Consider the following 23,256-nt stretch of genomic DNA (forward strand, 5'->3'; position numbering starts at 1 on the left):
GCTAAAGATTTTGTGAATTCAATTTGAATTGCCAAGATTTTGCGAGAGAGTAGTTGTGAGAAAATTGATCAAAGTCTATCAAAAAGACCCACTTCCACACCAAATGCACCAATTAACGATCGTTAGTCAGTCAAACTTTATCATATTTGCGGGCGGGCGCGCTATCACACGTGGTTGCTATCGTCTGCATTGTAGTTATACCCGTTGCCGCTAGTGATTTTGGTGGCGCTGCTGGTCGCCTTACGCATAGGTCTCGTAAGGGAGTTTTCCCCAAATGTACGCGATGATGACGTGCCCCATTAACAGGACGTAACATCTATTTTAAAATGCGTTTCCAAAGTGAATGAATGAGGACAACCCATTTGTATCGTATATCACTGGAAAAGCCCGATTTCCCTGATTCTGCAGGAATTCGGGCATTTTATTTCTTTAAATAAATCATAAGCGTCGCATTTGCTCCTAGCTCTGTTCACCATCCCAAATGGCAATATTGCCAATTGGGCCGGACAATCACGAAAAACCCCAAATATTATACATTTCTTCCTGAATAATTCTTACAGAAACCATTCTCCCATGAAAGACAGTTGCTTATGCTACACAAAAATAACAAAAAAATGAGGGTCAACCATTGAACTTTTGAGATATGTTGAATTTTGCACAAATCAGCGAAAAACGCACCAACTGGCACTGGACGGCATTTTCAACACGGGGCCGACGCACATCCCAAGTTCAGTGTACACATACGTCGGCAACAACAGTATAAATGCGTAGTTTCTTGTTAGCCGCCTATTGAGTAGCGCTCTAGGTTTCAGAAACTCCAAAAAACATGTTTTTTTCGCCAAAACAACTGCTGAATCAACACTGACATACTGTAAGGATCGAGAAATCAATGATTTTAGGAACTACGGTGAGGGAGGCGCATGAATAAAAAAAACTCCCTAATGAGACCACATTATCGGCAAGTTTCCCGCTCGCTTCGTTGCCATGGAGTCTCCGGTCACGGGTTCCTCGAATCGTTCGTTGATTTGCTAGTCTCCGTACTGGCGGGCTGCCATTCTCGCACATGTTACTGTGGGCTGGGTCGGCCCCAAGATGGACAAACGATCGGCAATGGCTAGAGCTGACTCAATATGGCTAAAAGTGACAGCCACTTGGCTAAAAAGTGGCTAGGAGGAAAACATTCACAAGTTGTGATTTCCTCATCTCTCTCATCATGTTGTCAACACGGTGGAGCAGCCAGGACTGATTCGGCCTGGCTGTGACTTCCTCATCTCTCTCACCATGTTGACAACTTGGCAGAGCAGCCAAGACTAATTTGGCCTGGCTGTGACTGTCTCATCTCTCTCACCATATTAACAACTAGGCAGTGCGGCGAAGACTGATGCCGCCTGGCTGTGACTGTCTCATCTCTCTCACCATGTTGACAACTTGGCAGAGCAGCCAAGACTGATTTGGCCTGGCTGTGACTGTCTCTCATCTCTTTCACCATGTAGACAACTTGGCAGAGCAGCCGAAACTGATTTGGCCTGACTGTGATTGTCTCATCTCTCGCCATATTAACAACTAGGCAGTGCGGCGAAGATTGATGCGGCCTGGCTGTGACTGTCTCATCACTCTCATCATGTTGTCAACACGGTGGAGCAGCCAGGACTGATTCGGCCTGGTCACAACCCTGGAATGATGGCAATTAATTATGACCATCAGGCATGAGGCATTGGATGGGAGATTGACTTTGAGGCTGTCAACTTGTTTTCACAGCCACATTGCCAATCTGATTGCTGAGGCTAGAGAAGACCCAGCATCCATTTGGAGAGGGAATTTCTCCGAGTTGTGGTGGTGGTGGGAGTTAGGACTGTGTGCAACCTCATGCGAATCCAAGAGGAGACACTTATGGTCTTCCCAGCTGAATGATTCACCGATCTCGTCTGTGTCCTTGGGGAAAGACACCTAACCCTGCTAACTACTTTGAAGGAGGAGGTCCCTGTGTACCTGCAATGCAGCCAGACAGAAGAGTTGTGTCTGATCTAAGCCTCAAATGATGGAAGGGGTCAAGTAAGCTGGGACTAACAAATGCTATCCTCATAGAAGAGAGCGTGTCCACTGAGGCAGGTTCAACTGTAGTATAAAGTCCAAATGCTCCAGCCACTTGGGCAATCTATTCTTCCTTTTCATAGTAGCCAGACTACTGTAAATTTAGTTATGGCAAGGTCAAGTCTAAAAGGCTACTATCCGTTGGTATGACTCAACTTCCAAGACACAAAAATTAACTGACTCTTATTCTAAAACAAGTCATTTATTCTAAAATCATTGCAAATAGTGCAGTCATAGCAGCACGTCTGGAAAATGTTACTGATACAGAATTGCAACTAGTTAGACCCATGATGTTTGACTCCTGACAGTTTCATTCATAGGGGGCAGCACTAAACTTCACACCTGCCCCCTGAAATATCTTCCATGTCTTCCTTGCTCACTTTAAATGTTCAGAACACTGAACTCGGCCTCTTCTAAAGTGTCTATAAAGTCTCGATGAAAAACAACAGACATTCATCACTGGGAGGATAGATGAACCAATCAATGTCATCCTCCCATTGCTTCTCGAACTATACATGTAGACGTCCATTGACGTTGACAAAACAAATGGAGGACATGGTGAACTGTCTCCAGAATCTAACCAAAGAAGCACTGTTTACAAAGAGAGTCATCATCGGTCAATCTATTTTCTAGCAAAGTTTGATTCCAAGGCTACGTTAGTCCGTTGGATCTTATATCGATTCCGGCGTATTCGGTCCTCCACTGTGCTGTTTGCTGCATGTTCGGCCATCATGGGACTGTAAGAGAAGGAATTATGATGAGTTTGGAATGGACAAAGTTATTGGGCAGCCGTCTGGAACAGTGTTCCTATGTATCCCAATGAGTATCTTCTGTTTGGTAGAGAGCAATATGAATCAGCCCTGAGTATGACCAAACCTCCTAGCAAAAGTAAACAAACCAACACTTACTTGACAAAATCCGCCTCCTTCTCAGTCCTCTCCATGTATTCTTTCTCTTCCTTCGCGTCGTCTGCTCGATATTTGTCCACCTTTGTTTTCCGCTCTTCCTCCCAGTCTCGAGCATTCTGCATCATCTCACGTCGCTTCTCTTCCAATTCCTCCTCACGAGTTCTGAAAGACGAATGCAGAGCATAAAATATGCAAAAAACAATGTCATGTTTGAAGTTCAAAGAAACTTACAGAAAAGCAGAACTGTGTTTTCTTGGTCAAATGTTGGTTCCTACTAGGGACAATCGATATCAATGAAGGACTTTACTAAATAAGTTATTTGTAAATCTTTCCATAATCTGCCCCTCTCATTCACCATTTGTTGGTACCAGTCTACAGTTACCAAGGCTACTTACTTCTTCTTCCTTGGAGGTGATCTTGAACTACTATTTGTACTTGACCTCCTTCTTCTTACTGGTGATCTTGACCTTTTTTTCATAGGTGATCTCGATGTGCGACGTGATCCTTTTCTCACAGGTGACCTTGATCTTTTCCTTACAGGTGACCTAGCCTTTCTAGCTGGTGACCTTGACCTCCTCCTAACTGGCGACCTTGAACTCCTCCTAATTGGTGACCTTGACCTTCTCTTAACTGGCGACTTTGATCTTCTCTTCACTGGCGATTGCAACCTCCCAACAGGTGACCGTGACCGTCTCCGAAACGGTGACCGCCTCCGAGCAGGTGACCTTGACCTTCTCTTGACAGGTGACCGCGAGGGTTGTCTTCTCGGCGACTTTGATCTCCTTCGTACAGGTGACCTTGACTTTCGCCTTGGAGCAGGTGACCTCGGCTTACTTCCTGATGGCCTTGACCTTTTCTTACCAGAGTCCTCACTCTTTTGTTTTAATGATGAGTTTTCACTTTTTTCCTTCTTTTGCTTTAGAATTTCGAGGTATTTCTTTGTTATGTCATCATCAGAATCCGAGTCACTAGAACCAGATTTTTTCTTATGTTTCTTCTTTTTGTGTTTATGTTTTGAGGAGGATTTGCCACTTCTACTAGAGGCCTTTTTTGATTTGAGAATTTGAAGATATTTAATGACAAGTTCATCATCAGAATCCGAGTTGCTAGAATCACCTGATTTCTTTTTGTGCTTCTTTTGCTTGTGTTTTTCACTTTTCTTCTTTGCCTGCATCATCTCAAGCTGAAACAAAGCAGCAAAACAAGGGACAATGATCTTTATTTCGTACAAGAAATTGCGGATGACAGACCCCCAGTCTAGACGCAATTATTGGACTTATAGCGCATTTACGGGGTTGCAACTATTTTGCTTTATAGTGTCACCAGGAAAGAAAAGCATGCGACCTTACGCCGATCTATTAGTATAAAGTGATAATTGGAAGGTATATAGTAGGAAATAGCAATAAAATAATCATTCCATGTCGTCTTTTGAGGGCATTTTTGATTGTAAAAAATATATGTGTACGTCACCGGAGTCTCTGCAATGATTAATTTCATCACAGCAGTCTCGCGCAAGTAGAAGTTATTTACCTATTAGTTCTTCACTTATTAGTCTGGCGGAAAGCCAGACAGTTTCCATTACGATTTCACTACGATGTTTGACCAGAAGGAGCAGTGCGCGAGATATGCTAATGAGCAGACTTCCCTCGCTTGAGTTTCGGAAGAATGTTCCATATCGCGCTAAGCTGACCACTGCTGACCATGACAGGCGTGCATTGGACTGGTACAGGTTGGAACTGAACATTGAATATGCTGGTGGTGACGCTTTCTGATGAGAAGTTGGTCGTGACTGATGCAGTATCCTTGGACTTGTCCATAGCATCGTTCAATCATTGCTCTCTGAGCTGGCTTGATTCTGTACTTACCCAAATACTGAGACCAAATGCCTGTTGACTGTGCTTTAAGAGAGACTGGCGCCATGCCTAGTCTCTCTTAAAGCACAGTCAACAGACACCAACCCCCTCAGATTCAGAAACCACAAACGCCCAACCCTTCCTGCTACCTTAATACATCTGGGTTCGCAAAATGAAACCAGAATTTTAAGGGGATGGGTATGACTCATTGAACCTACTCACATTTTTCTGTAGTTGTTTCATCTTAACCGGATTCTGCAGTAATTTCTTGCGTTCGTTCTCCTCACGTCGTCTGATAGCGAATAACGGGTCTTCCCTCATCTTCGCATTCATGTCCATCTGGATACGTGAGGAGATCGCTTCCTCATCAAATAACGCACCAGGAACGACTGCAGGATATTAAAAAATATGTTGATTTTTCATTATTGATAATTCCTTTCATCAAATACCACTCATTTTGAAATATTTTATGAACATAAATGAAATCTCAATACATTGGTAAGTGCAATCTGCAAATGTTGCTTTGAATGCATATGTTTCCATGGTTACAAGAACTCACCTTTCTTCTCCGCCTGAGGAACATCATCCTCAAAATCTTTCAAACTAGTGATTTTCTTTCCCAGAAGGTATTCTTCTCGATCCGGCTTGTGACCTTTATACATCCAGTCAACCTTTCTGCCATCAGCTTGGCTGCAAGGCAAAAACATGCATTTTGAAACAGGCTGTGCCAATGAAGTCTATAATATCAGTTTAGTGCCTGAAATGATGAATCTGCAGATCCGTTATTGATCGTGATATTTTTCTTACCCTGATTTCTCACGGAGTAACTGTCGTATCTTTCTCTCCTCCTCTGTGTCGGCTCTCTCAAACTTCTTCTCCATTGTCAAACCTGGAAAAGTTGAGGATGAATGAATCCATCATACAGCACTTGAAAGACAATTCCTAAACTGACAAGCCAGCTTCCAGTTGTATCCGGGAATCTGGAATGCTGTCAAAATCACCTTGGATATTTTTGGCTCATTAACTGATGACTATGCCAGCCAGCCAAAGCCAAGGCAAAGAGCAGGTACAGACAGATAGAATGAGGTAGGCAACCAAGAACAAACGGGTGACCCAGCATTGTAAACAGATGGTCAGCATGACTCCAGAGTGGGACACATGTAAGATCAGGTAGTCTTCCAGAAGATACCAGTGCAATTGCCAAGAGCGTGAAGACATAAAGACAGTCAGTCTCAAAGGCACAACCTGTCTTCAGTTGTCAGGGCCGTATTTAGAGGGGGGGCAGGGGGGGCAGCTGCCCCCCCTGTGCAATAAATGTTGAAAAAAAAATTTTCAGACAGTAATAAAAAGACAAACTAATCTTAGCCATAGCTTTACCAGCATGATAGCAGCATATGGATATCAGATGTTATCAACTCAGGTGCAACCCTTATAATCTGACCAGTCCATGTGCCCTGACCCTAGTCTTCAAAAAAGTGCCAAGTGGTCCTTTTTTAGAGTAAAAATACTATTGATTCACACTTCCAAATGCCAGGAAAATGCCATTTCAGACCTTTTATTTTCAAATTTTTCTGGGGGAGGCCCCCCAGACCCCCCCTTTCAAAGTTTGTGAGGGATTGAGTTTCGTCCGAAAATAGATAACTGTTTGCACACAATGGCACTGGAGCCTTTGGATGTACACTTTAACGGGTCATTGTCGGACATCAGTTCGCCTAGAAAACCAAAGGAATTGAAGGATTCATTGAACTCATCAACGCATCATTAGTTTTCAGTGAAGTGCAACTGTATTCCTAGGTTAATCACTTTGGTATATAGAGAGTAAGATTACAATTAACTCACGTTAAAGTTTGAGTTCCGGGGAGGTAGCGTTGTCAGTACGTTGGTTTAGGGGCGCAATCACCTAGCTTATAGCGAGCAATTAGTACACTAAGATTTCAGTGATTAACATAATAGTTGCAAGTATTTGGCATTTTAGACTCATATTTCGTGCTATAATAACTACGTTGTAAACATAATGCTCAAAATTGATTCATGAAAAAGTTGTTAGGGCAATATCAAGCAAGCAGTAATGGAAAAAAGTGTAATTCCATTAACTGAATATTGTTTTTAGACACTATAACATTTTAGGCCTACTTTTCCGTAAACCACGAGAACAATGTATGTGAAAAAAACAACACATATAAGTGAGGCGCCGAGTATACAGTAATTGTAAGGTAAAGAAAAGCTCGGTCTCTAAAGTCTGGAGGTCCGGAGTCCGTAACTGTGACGGTCACGAGAGTGGCTTGTCCTTACGGATAGATCGAGAGGGCGGTTTGGGGTTCCGCCGACGGTGCTCGCATGCATTGGTCGTATCCCCGAAACCTTTACAACGCGAACAAAGCTCGTGGCATCCCTGACGGTATAGGAATTGACGGTGAGGTAACAAAAAATCTCGTGGCATCCAATGACGGTATAGGAATTGACGGTGAAGGATCTCGTGGCATATCGGATGCGCATCCGAAGACGGTAAGGGAATTGACGGTGAAGGATCTCGTGGCATATCGGATGCGCATCCGAAGACGGTAAGGGTATTGACGGTAAAGGATCACGTGGCATATCGGATGCGCATCCGAAGACGGTAAGGGAATTGACGGTGAAGGATCTCGTGGCATATCGGATGCGCATCCGAAGACGGTAAGGGAATTGACGGTAAAGGATCTCTTGGCAAATCGGATGCGCATCCGAAGACGGTTTTATATACATATATATATATTATATAAATTTTAGTTTTACACTATTATGTAAGTGCAAGCTCTAGTGAGCTCACACAACTGTTTGACAGTCCTGGCTCCTCCATCGTGCTGACAACATGATGAGAGAAATGAGACAGTCACAGCCAGGCAAAATAAGTCTTGGCTGCTCTGCCAAGTTGTCAACATGGTTAGAGAGATGAGGCAGTCACAGCCAGGCCGAATCAGTCCTGGCTGCTCCACCGTGTTGACAACATGATGAGAGAGATGAGGAAGTCACAGCCAGGCCGAATCAATCCTGGCTGCTCCACCGTGCTGACAACATGATGAGAGAGGTGAGGAAGTCACAGCCAGGCCGAATCAATCCTGGCTGCTCCACCGTACTGACAACATGATGCGAGTGATGAGACAGTCACAGTCAGGCCACATCAATCTTCGCCGCACTGTCTAGTTGTTAATATGGCGAGAGAGATGAGACAGTCACAGCCAGGCCGAATCAGTTCTGGCTGCTCCACCGTGTTGACAATAATTATGGTGAGAGAGATGAGACAGTCACAGGCAGGCCAAATCAGTATTAGCTGCTCTGCCAAGTTGTCAACATCGTGAGACAGATGAGATAGTCACAGCCAGGCCGAAACAGTCCTGGCTGCTCCACCGTGTTGCCAACATGATGAGAGAGATGAGACAGTCACAGGCAGGCCACATCAGTCTTCGCCGCACTGCCTAGTTGTTAATATGGTGAGAGAGATGAGACAGTCACAGCCAGGCGAATCAGTCCTGGCTGCTCCACCGTGTTACCAACATGATGAGAGCGATGAGACAGTCACAGCCAGGCCACATCAGTCTTGGCTGCTCTGCCAAGTTGTTAACATGGTGAGAGAGATGAGACAGTCAGAGCCAGGCCGAATCAGTCCTGGCCGCTCCACCGTATTGACAACATGATGAGAGAGATGAGACGGTCACAGCCAGGCCACATCAGTCTTGGATGCTCTGCCAAGTTGTTAACATGGTGAGAGAGATGATGAAGTCACAGCCAGGCCGAATCAGTCCTGGCTGCTCCACCGTGTTACCAATATGATGAGAGAGATGAGACCGTCACAGTCAGGCCACATCAGTCTTGTTGGCTGCTCTGCCAAGTTGTCAAGATGATGAGAGAGATGAGAGACAGTCGCAGCCAGGCCGAATTAGTCCTGGCTGCTCCACCGTGTTGCTGACATGCTGAGATAGATGAGACAGTCGCAGCCAGGCCAGATCAGTCTTTGCTGCTCTGCCAAGTTGTCAACATGGTGAGAGAGATGAGACAGTCGCAGCCAGGCCGAATTAGTCCTGGCTGCTCCACCGTGTTGCCAACATGCTGAGATAGATGAGACAGTCACAGCCAGGCCAGATCAGTCTTTGCTGCTCTGCCAAGTTGTCAACATGGTGAGAGAGATGAGGAAGTCACAGCCAGGCCGAATCAGTCCTGGCTGCTCCACCGTGCTCCCAACATGATGAGAGAGATGAGACAGTCACAGCCAGGTCACATCAGTCTTCGCCGCACTGCCTAGTTGTTAATATGGTGAGAGAGATGAGACAGTCACAGCTAGGCGAATCAGTCCTGGCTGCTCCACCGTGTTACCAACATGATGAGAGCGATGAGATAGTCACAGCCAGGCCAGATCAGTCTTTGCTGCTCTGCCAAGTTGTTAACATTTTGAGAGAGATGAGACAGTCAGAGCCAGGCCGAATCAGTCCTGGCCGCTCCACCGTATTGACAACATGATGAGAGAGATGAGACAGTCACAGCCAGGCCACATCAGTCTTTGCTGCTCTGCCAAGTTGTCAACATGGTGAGAGAGATGAGACAGTCACAGCCAGGCCGAATCAGTCCTGACTGCTCCATCGTGTTGCCAACATGATGAGAGAGATGAGACAGTCACAGCCAGGCCACATCAGTCTTCGCCGCACTGCCTAGTTGTTAATATGGTGAGAGAGATGAGACAGTCACAGCTAGGCGAATCAGTCCTGGCTGCTCCACCGTGTTACCAACATGATGAGAGCGATGAGATAGTCACAGCCAGGCCAGATCAGTCTTTGCAGCTCTGCCCAGTTGTTAACATTTTGAGAGAGATGAGACAGTCAGAGCCAGGCCGAATCAGTCCTGGCCGCTCCACCGTATTGACAACATGATGAGAGAGATGAGACGGTCACAGCCAGGCCACATCAGTCTTGGCTGCTCTGCCGAGTTGTTAACATGGTGAGAGAGATGATGAAGTCACAGCCAGGCCGAATCAGTCCTGGCTGCTCCACCGTGTTGCCAACATGATGAGAGAGATGAGACCGTCACAGCCAGGCCACATCAGTCTTGTTGGCTGTTCTGCCAAGTTGTCAACATGATGAGAGAGATGAGACAGTCGCAGCCAGGCCGAATCAGTCCTGGCTGCTCCACCGTGTTGCCAACATGCTGAGATAGATGAGACAGTCACAGCCCGGCCAAATCAGTCCTGACTGCTCCACCGTGTTGCCAACATGCTGAGATAAATGAGACAGTCACAGCCAGGCCAGATCAGTCTTTGCTGCTCTGCCAAGTTGTCAACATGGTGAGAGAGATGAGGAAGTCACAGCCAGGCCGAATCAGTCCTGGCTGCTCCACCGTGCTGCCAACATGATGAGTGAAATGAGACAGTCACAGCCAGGCCAGATCAGTCTTTGCTGCTCTGCCAAGTTGTCAACATGACGAGAGAGATGAGACAGTCACAGCCAGGCCGAATCAGTCCTGGCTGCTCCAGCGTGTTGACAGCATGATGAGAGAGATGAGACAGTCACAGCCAGGCCACATCAGTCTTGGCTGCTCTGCCAAGTTGTCAACATGGTGAGAGAGATGAGACAGTCACAGCCAGGCCACATCAGTCCAGTTGTTAATATGGTGAGAGAGGTCTCGTTAGGGAGTTTTTCCCAAATGTACTCGATGATGACGTGCCCCATTAACAGGACGTAACATCTATTTTAAAATGCGTTTCCAAAGTGAATGAATGAGGACAACCCATTTGTGTCGTATATCACTGGAAACGCCCGATTCCCGTGATTCTGCAGGATGTTAAATCGGGCATTTTATTTCTTTAAATAAATCATAAGCGTCGCATTTGCTCCTAGCTCTGTTCACCATCGCAAATGGCAATATTGCCAATTGGGCCGGACAATCACGAAAAACCCCAAATATTATACATTTCTTCCTGAATAATTCTTACAGTGACCATTCTCCCATGAAAGACAGTTGCTTACGCTACACAAAAATATAAAAAAATCGAGGGTCAACCATTGAACTTTTGAGATATGTTGAATTTTGCACAAATCAGCGAAAAACGCACCAACTGGCACCGGACGGCATTTCAACACGGGGCCGACGCACATCCCCAGTTCAGTGTACACATACGTCGGCAACAACAGTAAAATGCGTAGTTTCTTGTTAGTCGCTTATTGAGTAGCGCTCTAGGTTTCAGAAACTCTAAATAACATGTCTTTGCCAAAACAATTGTTAAATTAACACTGGCATACTGTGAAAACCTAGAAATCATTGATTTTTTAGGAACTACAAAAAATTCCTAATGTGACCTTTGTACATTCACCAAGCGTCGTCAATGGTGGCCATTGTCGTCAAGCCTCACTCGACCTACTGTCTCTGCCACAGTTGGCCTTGCAACAATTTCAGCGGGTGCATGTAAATTGGACATTTGGCCCGGGGCCCGGGATATTGGTGCGAAACTGGATAGAACGAAAATACAGACTGAAAACTTTTAGCATTGACGTTACCTGCAGATCCGAATAAGCTCAGTAAGCCTCAGACCAATACTTCGTCCCCACTTCGTCCCCAACAAAGTAAACCTAAACCTTCAATACTTTGGTAATAAAATAGCAGTAATTGTCATACTTATATTGTTTTATGTGTATTTCATTGAATAGTTATGCTTTTAAAGAAGGGAAATGGTATTTCAATGTGTGCACTCTTCTTTGTTTCGGTTGAAAGTTTCAGATTTGCAACTTACACGCACCCTATGCAACGTAGTAGATAAAATTTGTCCAAAGCAAAACAATATTTTGCCATCAAATTCACCCCGTTGTGCTCATTCAGAGATTATGTCAGACGCTCCACCAGATAAAGAGCTGAAGGCTGGTCATGCCCCAGCCGGTAAGTGGTGCAGAAATATCAGAAACTTTGAGAAATTTAGAGAATTCTTTTTGACAAAAAAGAAACATTAACTTAACAAAAGCCAGTTCAATGAGATGGCAGTGCATGACCATGACAGTCACAGTATATGAGTATGTTTATTGATTATCTTTAGAGAATTGTAGAGCTCACCTACTGGGTTTTCCCAGGCCCCTTTTTTTCAAGGGTGGCACTGGTAGGAGCCAGTAAAAGGCCTAGTTTAGAAAAGCCATGCAACAAAGTCAAAGCAGCAGAAAACCATGAGTGACCATGTGCTGGTCGCACACCACACCTGTACTTTTGTTCTTTGTGTCCAAAATCTTTTTTTTTTGCTCTGAAGAGCCACCTCCTATGTGATGTGAACTACATTGACACTTCCTCTTCTCGCTGCAGTAAAAGCTGGAGGTAAACGCATCACTCAACATAAACATGAAAAACCTGCTGAAATGACCAAGGAGGAAGTTGAGGAGTTTGGACCCCCTGAGTAAGTCACCTCTCTATCAGTATCAAGGACAACCTCTCTAGTAAGGACACGGGTTTTGGTCTCAAATTAGTTGTTTCTATTCGATTTGATCTTGCTAATCTGGGCACCAATTGTCAGTCCTGAGCTTGTACTAGGAAAGGTTCTACCGTACATACACTCCGGATCAATGCTATTTTCCATTGATATACTGGTATTATTTTGAAATATATATTGTGTATCCACATTTGACATTGAGTTGAAGAGAAAGCTAACCCTTTGATTGGTCAGGATACAATATAAAAGACATAAATGAAAAACTTACTTTTGGAATATCAATCTGTCTTGGTCCTGAATGTGAAATGCCTCTGTTTTCCAGCCAGCCTAAGCCAGACTTGCATAAACAAGAGCTAGTGATAGGTGGTGCTCAGGTCAAGGTAAGGATGACCCCTCCCCCATCCCAACCACCAAACAACCATTCTCCATCAAAGTAGACTTATTGCCTTCCCTTCATAAGCTTTCAAGAATTTGTTAGGCAAAAGAACTTGAGGATTGGTTCCCAATGGTGTATTTCTAAATTTAAGATTTCATTTGTTTAACACTTTGTACTATATCAAATTTATAGGACCTAAGATTACCTCCATCTAAATAAATCTAAGAAACTTTCAAAATTTACATATCTCAAAATATTTTGCCTAACCGATTTTTCACCAAGTTTTATTAAAAGATATATTTTGGTAACTTCATGATAGTGAAGCGTTTGCTTGGCATGCTTTGTGTCTGCATGTATTTTTGCTTCAGTGAAGGGTGTTTTCATTTTGATTCATTTGAATATCTCATTTCAAAATATAACATCGATATTTCTATTGATTCATCACTCGTGGTGTTGTAATTTTCTTTGTTATTTTGTTGTGCGTTTTACCTTATCATTCACTGGGCACTGAATGTTGGGCACAAAGTAGAACTATTTATCCTTCAAGGACTGAGGTTTTTTAAAAGGATATTTCAAAATAGAATAAATCATGAAGCCATGAAGTGCCCGACATGAGCTTTCCAGTAAGTGATTATGGCAGACTTTTCTCAACATTTTTGGTGAATTACTGTTTCTCTTCATTTCAAAAAAAAAAGTTACTGTCAGTCCTTAGAAGAAGTAAAACGGTGCCTTCGTCACATTATCATTCTGTTTAAATCTTTTCCACAGGGTGACAGAGAATTCCAGGCAGAAGCGGTCAAAGCCTACCACACCGCCCCACAGCCTACGCGAGAAAAGCCCCACAATACCCCTGCCGCTCAAATACACCAACCTGCAAAACATTAGACTTCATGGTAGGCTATGAGGGATCAGGGGTCGTGGCCTTGATCTCTGTTTGTTACGTATCTGAGAGAAAATAAATACGGCCCAGATCCCAACGTGGCGATTGTGGTTCCATGCTGATAAGATGATAATGAGTACCTAGAATAAACGTACACAGTGAAGTTGGTTTCAATAGATTTGTAGGACTTGAAAAATGAGGCCAGGTGGTGCCAGGTCTCTTTCTCTCACCATATTCGCCCATAATAAGTCAACTACGAGGACAGTAGAGCATCTCTGTTGATAAGGCTTACCTTGGGGTTGATAAATGCTGTCTTGATTACTGAGGTGTCTTGATTAAAGAAGTCGCAATTTGTATGGAAATTATTGCCTCGGAACCAAAATAGTGTCCTTATTAGAGAGGTTGTCCACAAAGGGAGGTTCAACTATAAATACAAGGTTCACCTATCCATACAGATGATACACCCAGCCTATGCTTGTTATTGGAGACAATTCCTTGCTGCGCTTGCTAATCAAAATTCATCCTCTTTTCCCTTTTAAGTGGCACTCTTCCTCAAAAACCATGTGCCTTTTCATTCATTATTGCTCTTTTTGACTTCATTGATTGATAACAGCAGATGTAATGATTTTGATAAGAGCTACTGGCTTGTTTTTACGACCTTGTAAGCTTGTAGCAGGAATTAACTATCATTGATTTATAGACGGAGCTCTCACAGTAACAATCTAATCACCTGTGGCAGGTGTTCAGAATAGAATGTTACTAACTGTATACAAGCCATTGTGTGTGGATGGTTACCTTTCAAAAGTCATGCTATTGGACGAAATACCCTGGTCTTGTAGTCAATCATTCTTCCCTTCTATAAGCCCATGTGGTTTGTACCATAGGCCTATAAAGAGGCCGACTCTGGTAAAGGCCCTGTAACAGGAAGATTGCATGTTTTTCAGTATACTGCATGGTTTACTTTGAATTGAAACAATGATTGTTTGCAGATGGGGGCAGATATCATACGTTAAGTGTACATGTCATTGGTTGCTTTGGCCATCCTGGAGTCGAGGCACATCGCTTTTGGTACTTTCTTGTGCAAAATCTCACTCTGCCAGTTTGTTCCTGTTGTAGCCCTCTATTACAGTGAAGCCAATGTTCATTGACGTCTGCATAATCACACTCACTGCTTTGTTGTTACCACGATAACACAGTTGTTAATGTATTCAGTTGTCTTTTCTCTAACTTAGTGTACTTATTTCCTTGAGGCAACCTAATCTTGTTACCTGTGACTCTCATTGTTTACATCTTCATTTCCAGGGTGACAAGGAATTCCCGGCAGCCGCCATCAAAGCGTATCACGAAAAACCACAACCCTCCCACAAAAAGACACCCGCGCCTCAGCACCACGTAATCCATCAACCCATGCAGAGGAAATGAGTGCCACCTATCTGCCTGAACTGCTACTAAGATGTGAACTACACAATGTGTATTGTCCATCTCTTCCATTTGAAGCTATGCCATTTTCTATAAAGTTTCACGTTAAGTTGACCAGAACCACATTGTAATGTGTAGTTCAGCTTTAAATTTGTTTTGCTCTACCAATGGCAGATGATGTAATTAGTTGTTGGCCTCTTCACCCCAATTTGCCTGTGTAGACTCTTCCAGTTAATCCAATGGAAGAGTCTATTCAAGAAAATGGGTAAAAGTTGAAGCACATTGCTTTGATCAAGGGAAAAACCATCATCAGAACAGATTGGACTTAACTTCTATGATAACACACATGTGATTCTGACCAACTTTGAATTGAATGGCAGGAGTACCAAATACAGGGTGTCCCAAAAAATATCCCTGTTACTGTGAAAGTAGTTAATTCGGTGTGTCATTACAGAGAAGTGTTGTCTGAATACGAGTGCCGCACTCGGACGACTGAGATTTTCTGTTGCTTTTGATCGAGTCGTCGCTCTCTGTACGACCAGGATTTTTTGTTGTTGTTCACAATTAAGCCACCAGCATCAAGTGCTTCTTAGATCAGGCATATTGGGGAAAAATTTAGTGTTTACATCTAAACTAATCTACCCACACTGTACCCGGGGCATTTTGGGACACCTTGTGTTCAAAAAGTTAAGATTGAATTTGCAGATTTGTTTATAAACCAGGCTCTGCTTGTGGATGTGTTTATGGTAGTGTAAATTAACAACTTCAGTCTTTCAATATTCAATGGCCATATGTAACTTTTTGATTCCTTAAAATTTAATTTCCCACCTCTACAGCAAGTGTCTGAATAAGATAATCAGTATAATTACAGAATATTTTGTTTAATTTTCTGTCCTGGAGATTCTTAGCTGGATGTGCTCAATACGAGTGCCATATCAAATTGTTTAATCTGAATGTTTAATTTTGGGGGTAATTGTGTGCTGACCCTGGTCAAAATGATTATTTGGTGTATGATGCTTCTTACGTACTCTTCAAAGACATAAATGTTTCAGGCGATTATGCTCAATTTGAACTAGTTGCTGCTACAGTCAGTATGTCAGGGTGAGTTTGACTCTCGGCAGTTAGGGTAGCATTAGAGCTTGACTTCTATCAAAAAGTGTAATCAGTCATCAGCATTTCGCCCGGTACCTTTACTTGATATTCACAGCACCCTTCATCCATAATAATCTGTTACTAAGTCAAATATATAACCAGTTAATTTGACTTCCATCACAATGTCATGTTGGTTACCAAGGCAACTGTTCATATTCTGTACCGGTAATCATGACTCAACGTGTACCAGTCTTTTGATCATGTTTCTATATAAATGATGATCACTATTTATATCTTTGTCATTTTGCTTGTTGTCCTGGTTGTTCTTCTAAAGAATGACTCTTAAGTTGATGAATAAAATGTCATTCTCTTTGTGTTTCTATTCTACTGTTTGTTATTCAACAGAGGCCTAAGTTTTAGCTGAAGTCTCAAGATATCGTGACAATTATGGTTGCAGTAATTGGCCATCCGTGGCCAGTATTTCTTTCAAGAAAATGGTGTAAGGAAGATTTGTCAAGATTACTGTAATTCTGTAGATTTCAAACAACCTGCATAACTACAATTCATGACATAAGTTTTGATGTTGTTGACTGTCGTTTAGTTCTAATTACATATAATGTACAGTGTTCGAGATATCATTATATTGTGTTTAACACTGTGTGAGATGACATCATCTTATGTTATCTGTCCTAGAAGCTTGTAGTAGCATACATGTAGGTGCAACTTATCAACCGACTCAAAATATCTTTCTCTGCTTTCGCTCCGGTGAGCATATGTTGTTTGCCGCTGCAGTTGGGTGCCTATTGAGCCCAACTGAATATTGGAGCACTTGTGTTCATGCCTTCGCACAAGATCTTTCCCAGGAGTTGCTTTTGATGAGTACAAAGAGCTTCCACTGTCATCAGTATTTAACCGCTTACTCCCATATTCCTGAATCTTCTGATGCATTAAGTAGTCTTAGAAGAGTCTATAGTCTACATAGGGGGTGACAAGGTTAACCACACCTCAAACATAACTTTCCCAATTCATGTCACAATTATGTAATGTGTTGATTTATTATTGTTACTTTACTGTCGGTGTGCTTGATAAAGTTCTTATAGCAGAGGGGCGTAATATGAAACAAAATTTGAGGTTGAAAAATTCAAATATTTAGACGAAGTTCTTTCATTGAGGATATATGTACGTTGTTACTTGACAACTGTTTCTCTGCAGAGTTGTCACAGCGGTGTATTATGACTCATCAACCTGCTGTAGTCACCAGCTGAGAACACAGAGTAGTTTGTGATTATGAGCAGTAGTCTTGTTGTCCTAACTTTCACCCGATTTTCAAATGTGGTTCTCCATTTCAAAGCCGAGGGTCCCTCAGTTCTGACGTGTCATCAAGCCTTATAACAATTAGATCACCCACAGACCTAAGAGAGGTGCCAAACCTTGACAGAAGTGGATAATCACAGTTTTGGAAGTCAGGCCGGCCAGTAGTGTATGTGTTTGGTGTTGGGGCTTAGCTTTCAAACACTTTCCATCCTCTTCAACGGCCTATTTCCACTACAGTGGTGAAAGCAGGAAACCATGCAGCTTTCACTGGGTTGAGTCATTAATGAAGTTGCTTGGCTCGGCTGTTGTAACCAATCAAAAGCCCTGTGAAGGTTGCCCAGCGGCTGCTGTTGTGTCATCAGGCCTTAGGCTGACGTTACATAGGCCTCATTCGTTCACTTCCCACATGTCACGTTCCAGCGTTACTTAACGTTCCTCGGTGAATGCACGGCCTTGTGGCATGCATTCAGTGAGGAACGAACGCATTAAGGGGAACGTGACATGTGGGAAGTGAACGAATGAGGCCTATGTAACGTCAGCCTAAAAGGTTAACAACCTTGATACATTCAATGTGTGGTAGCTCTGTTCTGCGCTTTAAAATCTACTACTATGCAATAAATCTGTTTTCTATACCTCGCTTTGCAGTTGATGACTTCCTAAAATTCAAAATCTCACGTGGTGCAACAGGGGGAGGGGAATGGTCTGAGATGATATATCGGAACCAAAAATAGATTTGAATATACTATTTTCACTTATTTTGGGGGTTGTTCATTGTTATCCATCCAGCGATAACTATTCACACGAGTTTGAATTTTGGGAATTGCCACTTGTGACATTTCCTTTCTGTTTGTATGTTCAACCTTGACCCCAGGGATTTCCTGGTGACTAGGTTGTTCGATCAACATGGTTGCTGTTGGTGGAAATGTGAAAATACTTAATATATTTTTGCTTGGTTGAGTTCTCATGATTTATTATTTCTTTAAAATTATTGAATGATCAGAATAAAGGTTGTTGATAATATCCTCTCTTTGTGTTTGTTATTCATGTTGAATCATCTTCTGCTTGTGGAAATTGTCATTGAAACCAGCCCGATCCAAAGGACGAAGTTGACGCCTTGAATTGGACTTCATTAGTGTTGACACACACCAACACGTTACACAATGATCATACATGTATGACCCAATACACCTAACCAGAGAAGTCACATTTCATAATTGCCCATTCATAACTAGTTATTCCTAACATCCTTTGTGTTGAGTCAAATTCTGTGGTGCTTTCTTCAGATTTATCGGATTCTTATTGGCTGAGAACCTGTGTACAAATGTACACTGTACTGCCTGAAAGGTTCAGGAAAAATAATTTGTGTCCTGGATAGGCTGTAGCAGCTCCTCTGTCACCACTGAAAAGTTGTCACTAGCCGACAGATCGGTTTCTCCATCAAATTCAGCAGTCCGGGCTCACAACTGCTGTGAAATATCTTGCTATTAAGAAACCAACAAGATCATCTCATCTTCCTCTGTAGTAATGAAATAGGAGGATGTGTTTGCATTTGATAATTTACTATTTTTATTTACTTTTAACATAAAATTCACTTGAATAACATTATAGCTAAAATTGACAGGAATAAGAGACAAGAAAACACTTTCGAAGTGTGGCATACCTAAAACATAATCTGACCATATCGAAAATTCATATGCATTATTCGAGATCCCTTCAATACACTAGTAATACAAGGGTTTAAAATAAGTTACAAACCATTCTCCTTAAAATGTCCTAAGTTTATTTGATTATACATGTAGTTTACAGACCATAAGTTACATCACCTCATCCCCATGGTAACATTGTGACTAATCTATCTGGCATAAAAAACATCTCCATTACTTTAGTTCATGGCACAAGTGTTTTTTTCATACTTTACTCTCACAAGGAACCCGATCCTGACAACAAGTCCCGACTAGGGAACGCCACTAAACAGCAAATCCACTCATACAGTTCAAGAGACTTTTCACCTCACTCTGAACTATATAGAGATCTAGTTCTTGTAACTGCATCATCCCATTTCACTCTGCATAAGCAATGTTGCAGACTATACAGAGATACTGCAACAGCAGTTCACAACCTGCCACAGAAACTGCTGTAAACTTCCACAAGAACACACTTTACAGAGACGGAACAGCAGAGCCACAGCAGACTCACATCAATTTCCACCAGAACTTCCAATCGCAAAGTCATTGAGCAAACAGTGGACAAAGTAGAGATTGTCTATTATCACAGGTTCAAGTTCATTGTCTGTTCTCAACAATAGCTTCCCCTATAATCCAGCCTGAAGAACTGACGAGATTAACAATTTATCCTGAAGGGCGTATTCTACTTCCTTTTCATCCAGCCTCATTCTGATTTTCGTAAGGATCAACTCCTTTGCTTTTTTTAATCCGATGATTCCACGTGAATCGAGGAGGCCGCAAAGACTGAAGCATTCTGATTGGTCGACAGGTTCTACTTGCCGTTTCTTACAGACCTTGCAGTACGCACTTCGAAGCTGAAAAAACAAAAAATAATTTAATATCAAAAATATTTAGGTAGAGATTTTGACAGACGTCACCATGAAACAATCCCCAACTTTCACCAGACGAGTGAAACAACTTGCTCAGACAGCCATTCGGCGAATATTTTCCCACAATGCTACTCCCGCCAGTGGGTTCAGCTATATTCTAGCTCTGACAGGTTACGCAGCACTGTCATTTTCAAATTTTCATCATTGCAAGTCAGCCATATTTCAACAAAGAATCGAGAATAGCAACAAATGAACTTTAGTGGAACCATCACCTTATGTTAAGCAGAACTTGGATGTTACAAAAGACTTGCATCATTACATAAGTTCTCCCTGAAATGGTCTTACCTTTCCAAAAGACACTTCCTTGGCTTTTCCCTGTTTCATCACCAACAGCAATGAACAGATGAGGAGCTTCTGTTGCAGTGGAATCGCCCCCTGTTGGTTCTTACTCGTAACAGCATTGGAGCTGTAAACTTCCGCTGCGATGTTGGAAACTTGTGCAATGGTTATCTTCTTTGGGCAGACGACTTTAACTGGTGACGTTTGGGGAGTCAAGTCAAAAGTGACGGTCTTGAAGACCTGCTGTGATCGAACATCTGTCTCCACCTTCTCGACAGCGCGTCTACAGACGTCAAGAGCCTTCCTCATGTCCCCGGCAACAGATGCAACCTTCCTCGCACAGAACTGGACAGCTGATTGGTCTACGACGTCGCTGGCCTGAAAAAGTTATGACTACATTGGACGAAAGTTGTATAGTGTCGTTTTCCACCATTCAAAAATATTTCAAACTGTTTCTAATGCCTCATTGGATGTGAAAATCTACTTTCTACGCCCTGATCCTTCACAACAGGCCTAAATTGGCCTAACTTGCCAAGATTCCTTCCATGAACTTGTTGCCCCAATGAAATACTACACCCAGTCGAGATGACAACATCCAGTAGAGTCAAGTATGGACTTACATTTTCTAACCTGTCTTTCAAAATGGCCACAATCTGATCCCTGGTATACGGCGTAAAGTTCAACAATGTCGGCTTGAACCCAGGTCGTGACTGTAACCGTGGGAGAATCCTGTCTGTGAGATCAAGAGAGTTGGCGATTCCGATAAGGACTAGTCGAGATTTTGGGAGAGCAGACCACTCGAAAATGGAGTAGAGGATCTCTTGGTTCTTACTGTCGAGCTGATCCATCTCATCAAGCACGAGCGTACTGCAATGAAGACGTGAACAAATTACTTTAATTGTGTATTTAGAATTCACAATCCACAAATTCTGGGACAAGTTGACTTCCCCAATATAGCTACCTATTCTTCAATCTTAGGTCTGAAATTGACCAAAATTTTATCGAGTATCGACGTCATTTTGGAGCTCATTTGATATAGTTTCTGAATTATTTTCAGCTTGAGTTTGGAGGGCTATTGCTACATAGTCTATTACGGCATTAGGCATCAGAGAAAACTTACACCATTGGTCCACTGGATGTGAGCTTGCGTGTGAGCAGAGCAGACAGCTGCTTGACGGTTTTCCCGCTGACCTCCTTCCCACACAGATCACATAATATCTTGCTATAAATGTCCTGCGAGTTCCTCACCGACATACAGTTGATGAAGATGGTCTTCACTTTGTCTTCCTGTTGCTCGATTAATTTGGATAAAACAGCCGTCTTTCCCGTTCCAGGTGCACCAGATATGTACAGACTACCAGGCTTCTTATTGGCCACATGACTATCAAGGAACGCTCGGATCTCGTTGATTTCTCGATCTCGGCATAATAATCGCTCTGGCAGGGCAGTATGGAGAACTTTCTTGACGTCTGAATAGCACTTGGCTGGAACAAAGAGATTATGTGTTATAAATATGAATTCCATTTTCAAAATTCTAACTTCAATCAATGACCACAATGGCATAAATCCTCTTCAAACTTACAGTCTTGTCTTGCAAGCCTCAGCGCTGTAACCTTGGGAGACGACAATATCCTTTTACCAGAAATCGATAACTTGGACAAGGTCGGCGTCATCGGTGTTGTATAAGCAGACATTGGTGAGTTTGGAGGCGCCACAGGTCTTGATGGTGATGAACAAAAGTCGAGTTTACGATTGGCAACAGGACATCCGACCACTGGATTGAAGATGTGCTTGACTGGGCTCTGCTGTTTTACTGGACTCGGAAAGTTCTCTTTACGCATCTTGCTGGGGGAAACACCGAGCTCTGTGTTCGACTTGTTGTCTGAAAGTAAAATTTTTTGAGATTTCATTTAATGGGCCAGCCATGAACAACTTCTATTTCTAGACATCAGAATCAAGTGAAAATGTGACTTAGGGGCCTCCATTCAGTTTCAAATTCAATTCGGTCCCAACTCACCAAAAGTGTGACTTCTCTTCCTTGGTGACAATGCCACAACATTATCCTGCAGATTCATCTTCATCGGCGAGAGGGGTGCAACGACCGGCTTTTTCAGGATGGCTTTCGACTTGTTGACCGGTGGTGATTTGAGATCTGCCAGAATTCCACTCTTTTGCAACCGCTTTCCAGCAGCACGGGTTATTTTCCGCGCAGGGAAATTAATTGTAGCCATGGTCAAGCTATGGTGATCTGAAAATGGAAAGCAACAAGTTAGCCTACTAGGCTACTATAAACAGCCAATCGATTGGTTGTTCATTTCACTATTGTCTGTCTCTTTTAGTTTTGTGAAATCTGGGTGCATCAGTAGTAGGCCAACACCTCATCAGGCCCACATCACAGGGCAAGGGAGTGGCCAGTGCAGTGCCAGTGGCGGCACGCATCATGTAGTCATCATTCATACATTATTGATGATGAAAATGACAACACATAGGCGGCAGGCCTAGGCCTAACAAATGAACAAGTTGAGGCTCAGGACAGTGACTCAGGTTGAGGTTGTAAATGTGAACAAGATAAAGAGTAACGGTATAGCTGACATGAATTGGAACTTTGGAATCAGAGAACGGATCTTACCAAATACACAAATTAGAAATCAAAGTATAGCCGTTTTGCTGATAAAAATCGTTCCGGTGGACCCCTACTACTGCCGCTTCTGTGTCTTTGAGTGAACTGATTCAACAAGGAAACCAAGCTTCAGTTCGCGGCAAAATTTCCCCGGGAATCTTTCGAAGCTCTGATTGGATAGAAATTAAAAGAGCGGGGTCAAGGTCGAAAGCATTCTCCAAGCGTCGTTCATGGTGATCGTTGTCGCTAAGCCTGACTCGACCTACTGACTATGTACAAATTTCATTGGGAGTATGTAAAATTTACATGGCCCGGTGACCGGGCGATTTAGTCGAAAGGTTAATTGATTGAATACTTACTTGAATAAATTTTTATAAATTG

At 42.9% G+C, this 23,256-nt stretch overlaps 3 protein-coding genes across 5 annotated transcripts; 1 reads left to right on the top strand and 2 right to left on the bottom strand.

Moving 5' to 3' along the window:
* Positions 1-2,286: 2,286 nt before the first annotated feature.
* LOC135499569 (serine/threonine-protein kinase PRP4 homolog) lies at positions 2,287-6,748 on the bottom strand. Of its 2 annotated transcripts, none has more exons than XM_064790427.1 (7): positions 6,692-6,748; positions 5,660-5,741; positions 5,412-5,542; positions 5,075-5,241; positions 3,395-4,182; positions 3,000-3,161; positions 2,287-2,828 (listed from the first exon to the last, which is right to left on the bottom strand). In XM_064790427.1, the coding sequence occupies exons 2-7, from the start codon at positions 5,731-5,733 to the stop codon at positions 2,714-2,716; spliced, it is 1,437 nt and encodes a 478-aa protein (XP_064646497.1). In that variant the 5' UTR covers positions 5,734-5,741; positions 6,692-6,748; the 3' UTR covers positions 2,287-2,713. The 2 variants fall into 2 exon arrangements, with proteins under 2 accessions (XP_064646497.1, XP_064646498.1); XM_064790428.1 differs by lacking the exon at positions 6,692-6,748 and adding an exon at positions 5,854-5,934.
* A 4,859-nt stretch (positions 6,749-11,607) lies between these two features.
* LOC135499499 (death-associated protein 1 homolog) lies at positions 11,608-18,382 on the top strand. 2 transcript variants are annotated; one of them, XM_064790279.1, is made up of 5 exons: positions 11,608-11,746; positions 12,158-12,248; positions 12,604-12,661; positions 13,426-13,550; positions 14,840-18,382. In XM_064790279.1, exons 1-4 carry the CDS (start codon positions 11,695-11,697, stop codon positions 13,540-13,542), a joined length of 318 nt encoding a protein of 105 aa, XP_064646349.1. In that variant the 5' UTR covers positions 11,608-11,694; the 3' UTR covers positions 13,543-13,550; positions 14,840-18,382. The 2 variants fall into 2 exon arrangements, with proteins under 2 accessions (XP_064646349.1, XP_064646348.1); XM_064790278.1 differs by lacking the exon at positions 13,426-13,550.
* A 548-nt stretch (positions 18,383-18,930) lies between these two features.
* On the bottom strand, positions 18,931-23,019 carry LOC135499588 (cell division control protein 6 homolog). Its single transcript, XM_064790447.1, has 7 exons — positions 22,885-23,019; positions 22,273-22,503; positions 21,838-22,137; positions 21,376-21,739; positions 20,876-21,122; positions 20,262-20,633; positions 18,931-19,901 (listed from the first exon to the last, which is right to left on the bottom strand). The coding sequence occupies exons 2-7, from the start codon at positions 22,484-22,486 to the stop codon at positions 19,674-19,676; spliced, it is 1,725 nt and encodes a 574-aa protein (XP_064646517.1). The 5' UTR covers positions 22,487-22,503; positions 22,885-23,019; the 3' UTR covers positions 18,931-19,673.
* Between the last annotated feature and the right edge of the window lie 237 nt (positions 23,020-23,256).

This window comes from Lineus longissimus, chromosome 15 (genome assembly GCF_910592395.1).
Source record: "Lineus longissimus chromosome 15, tnLinLong1.2, whole genome shotgun sequence".
In the NCBI taxonomy this organism is placed as follows: Eukaryota; Metazoa; Nemertea; class Pilidiophora; order Heteronemertea; family Lineidae; genus Lineus; species Lineus longissimus.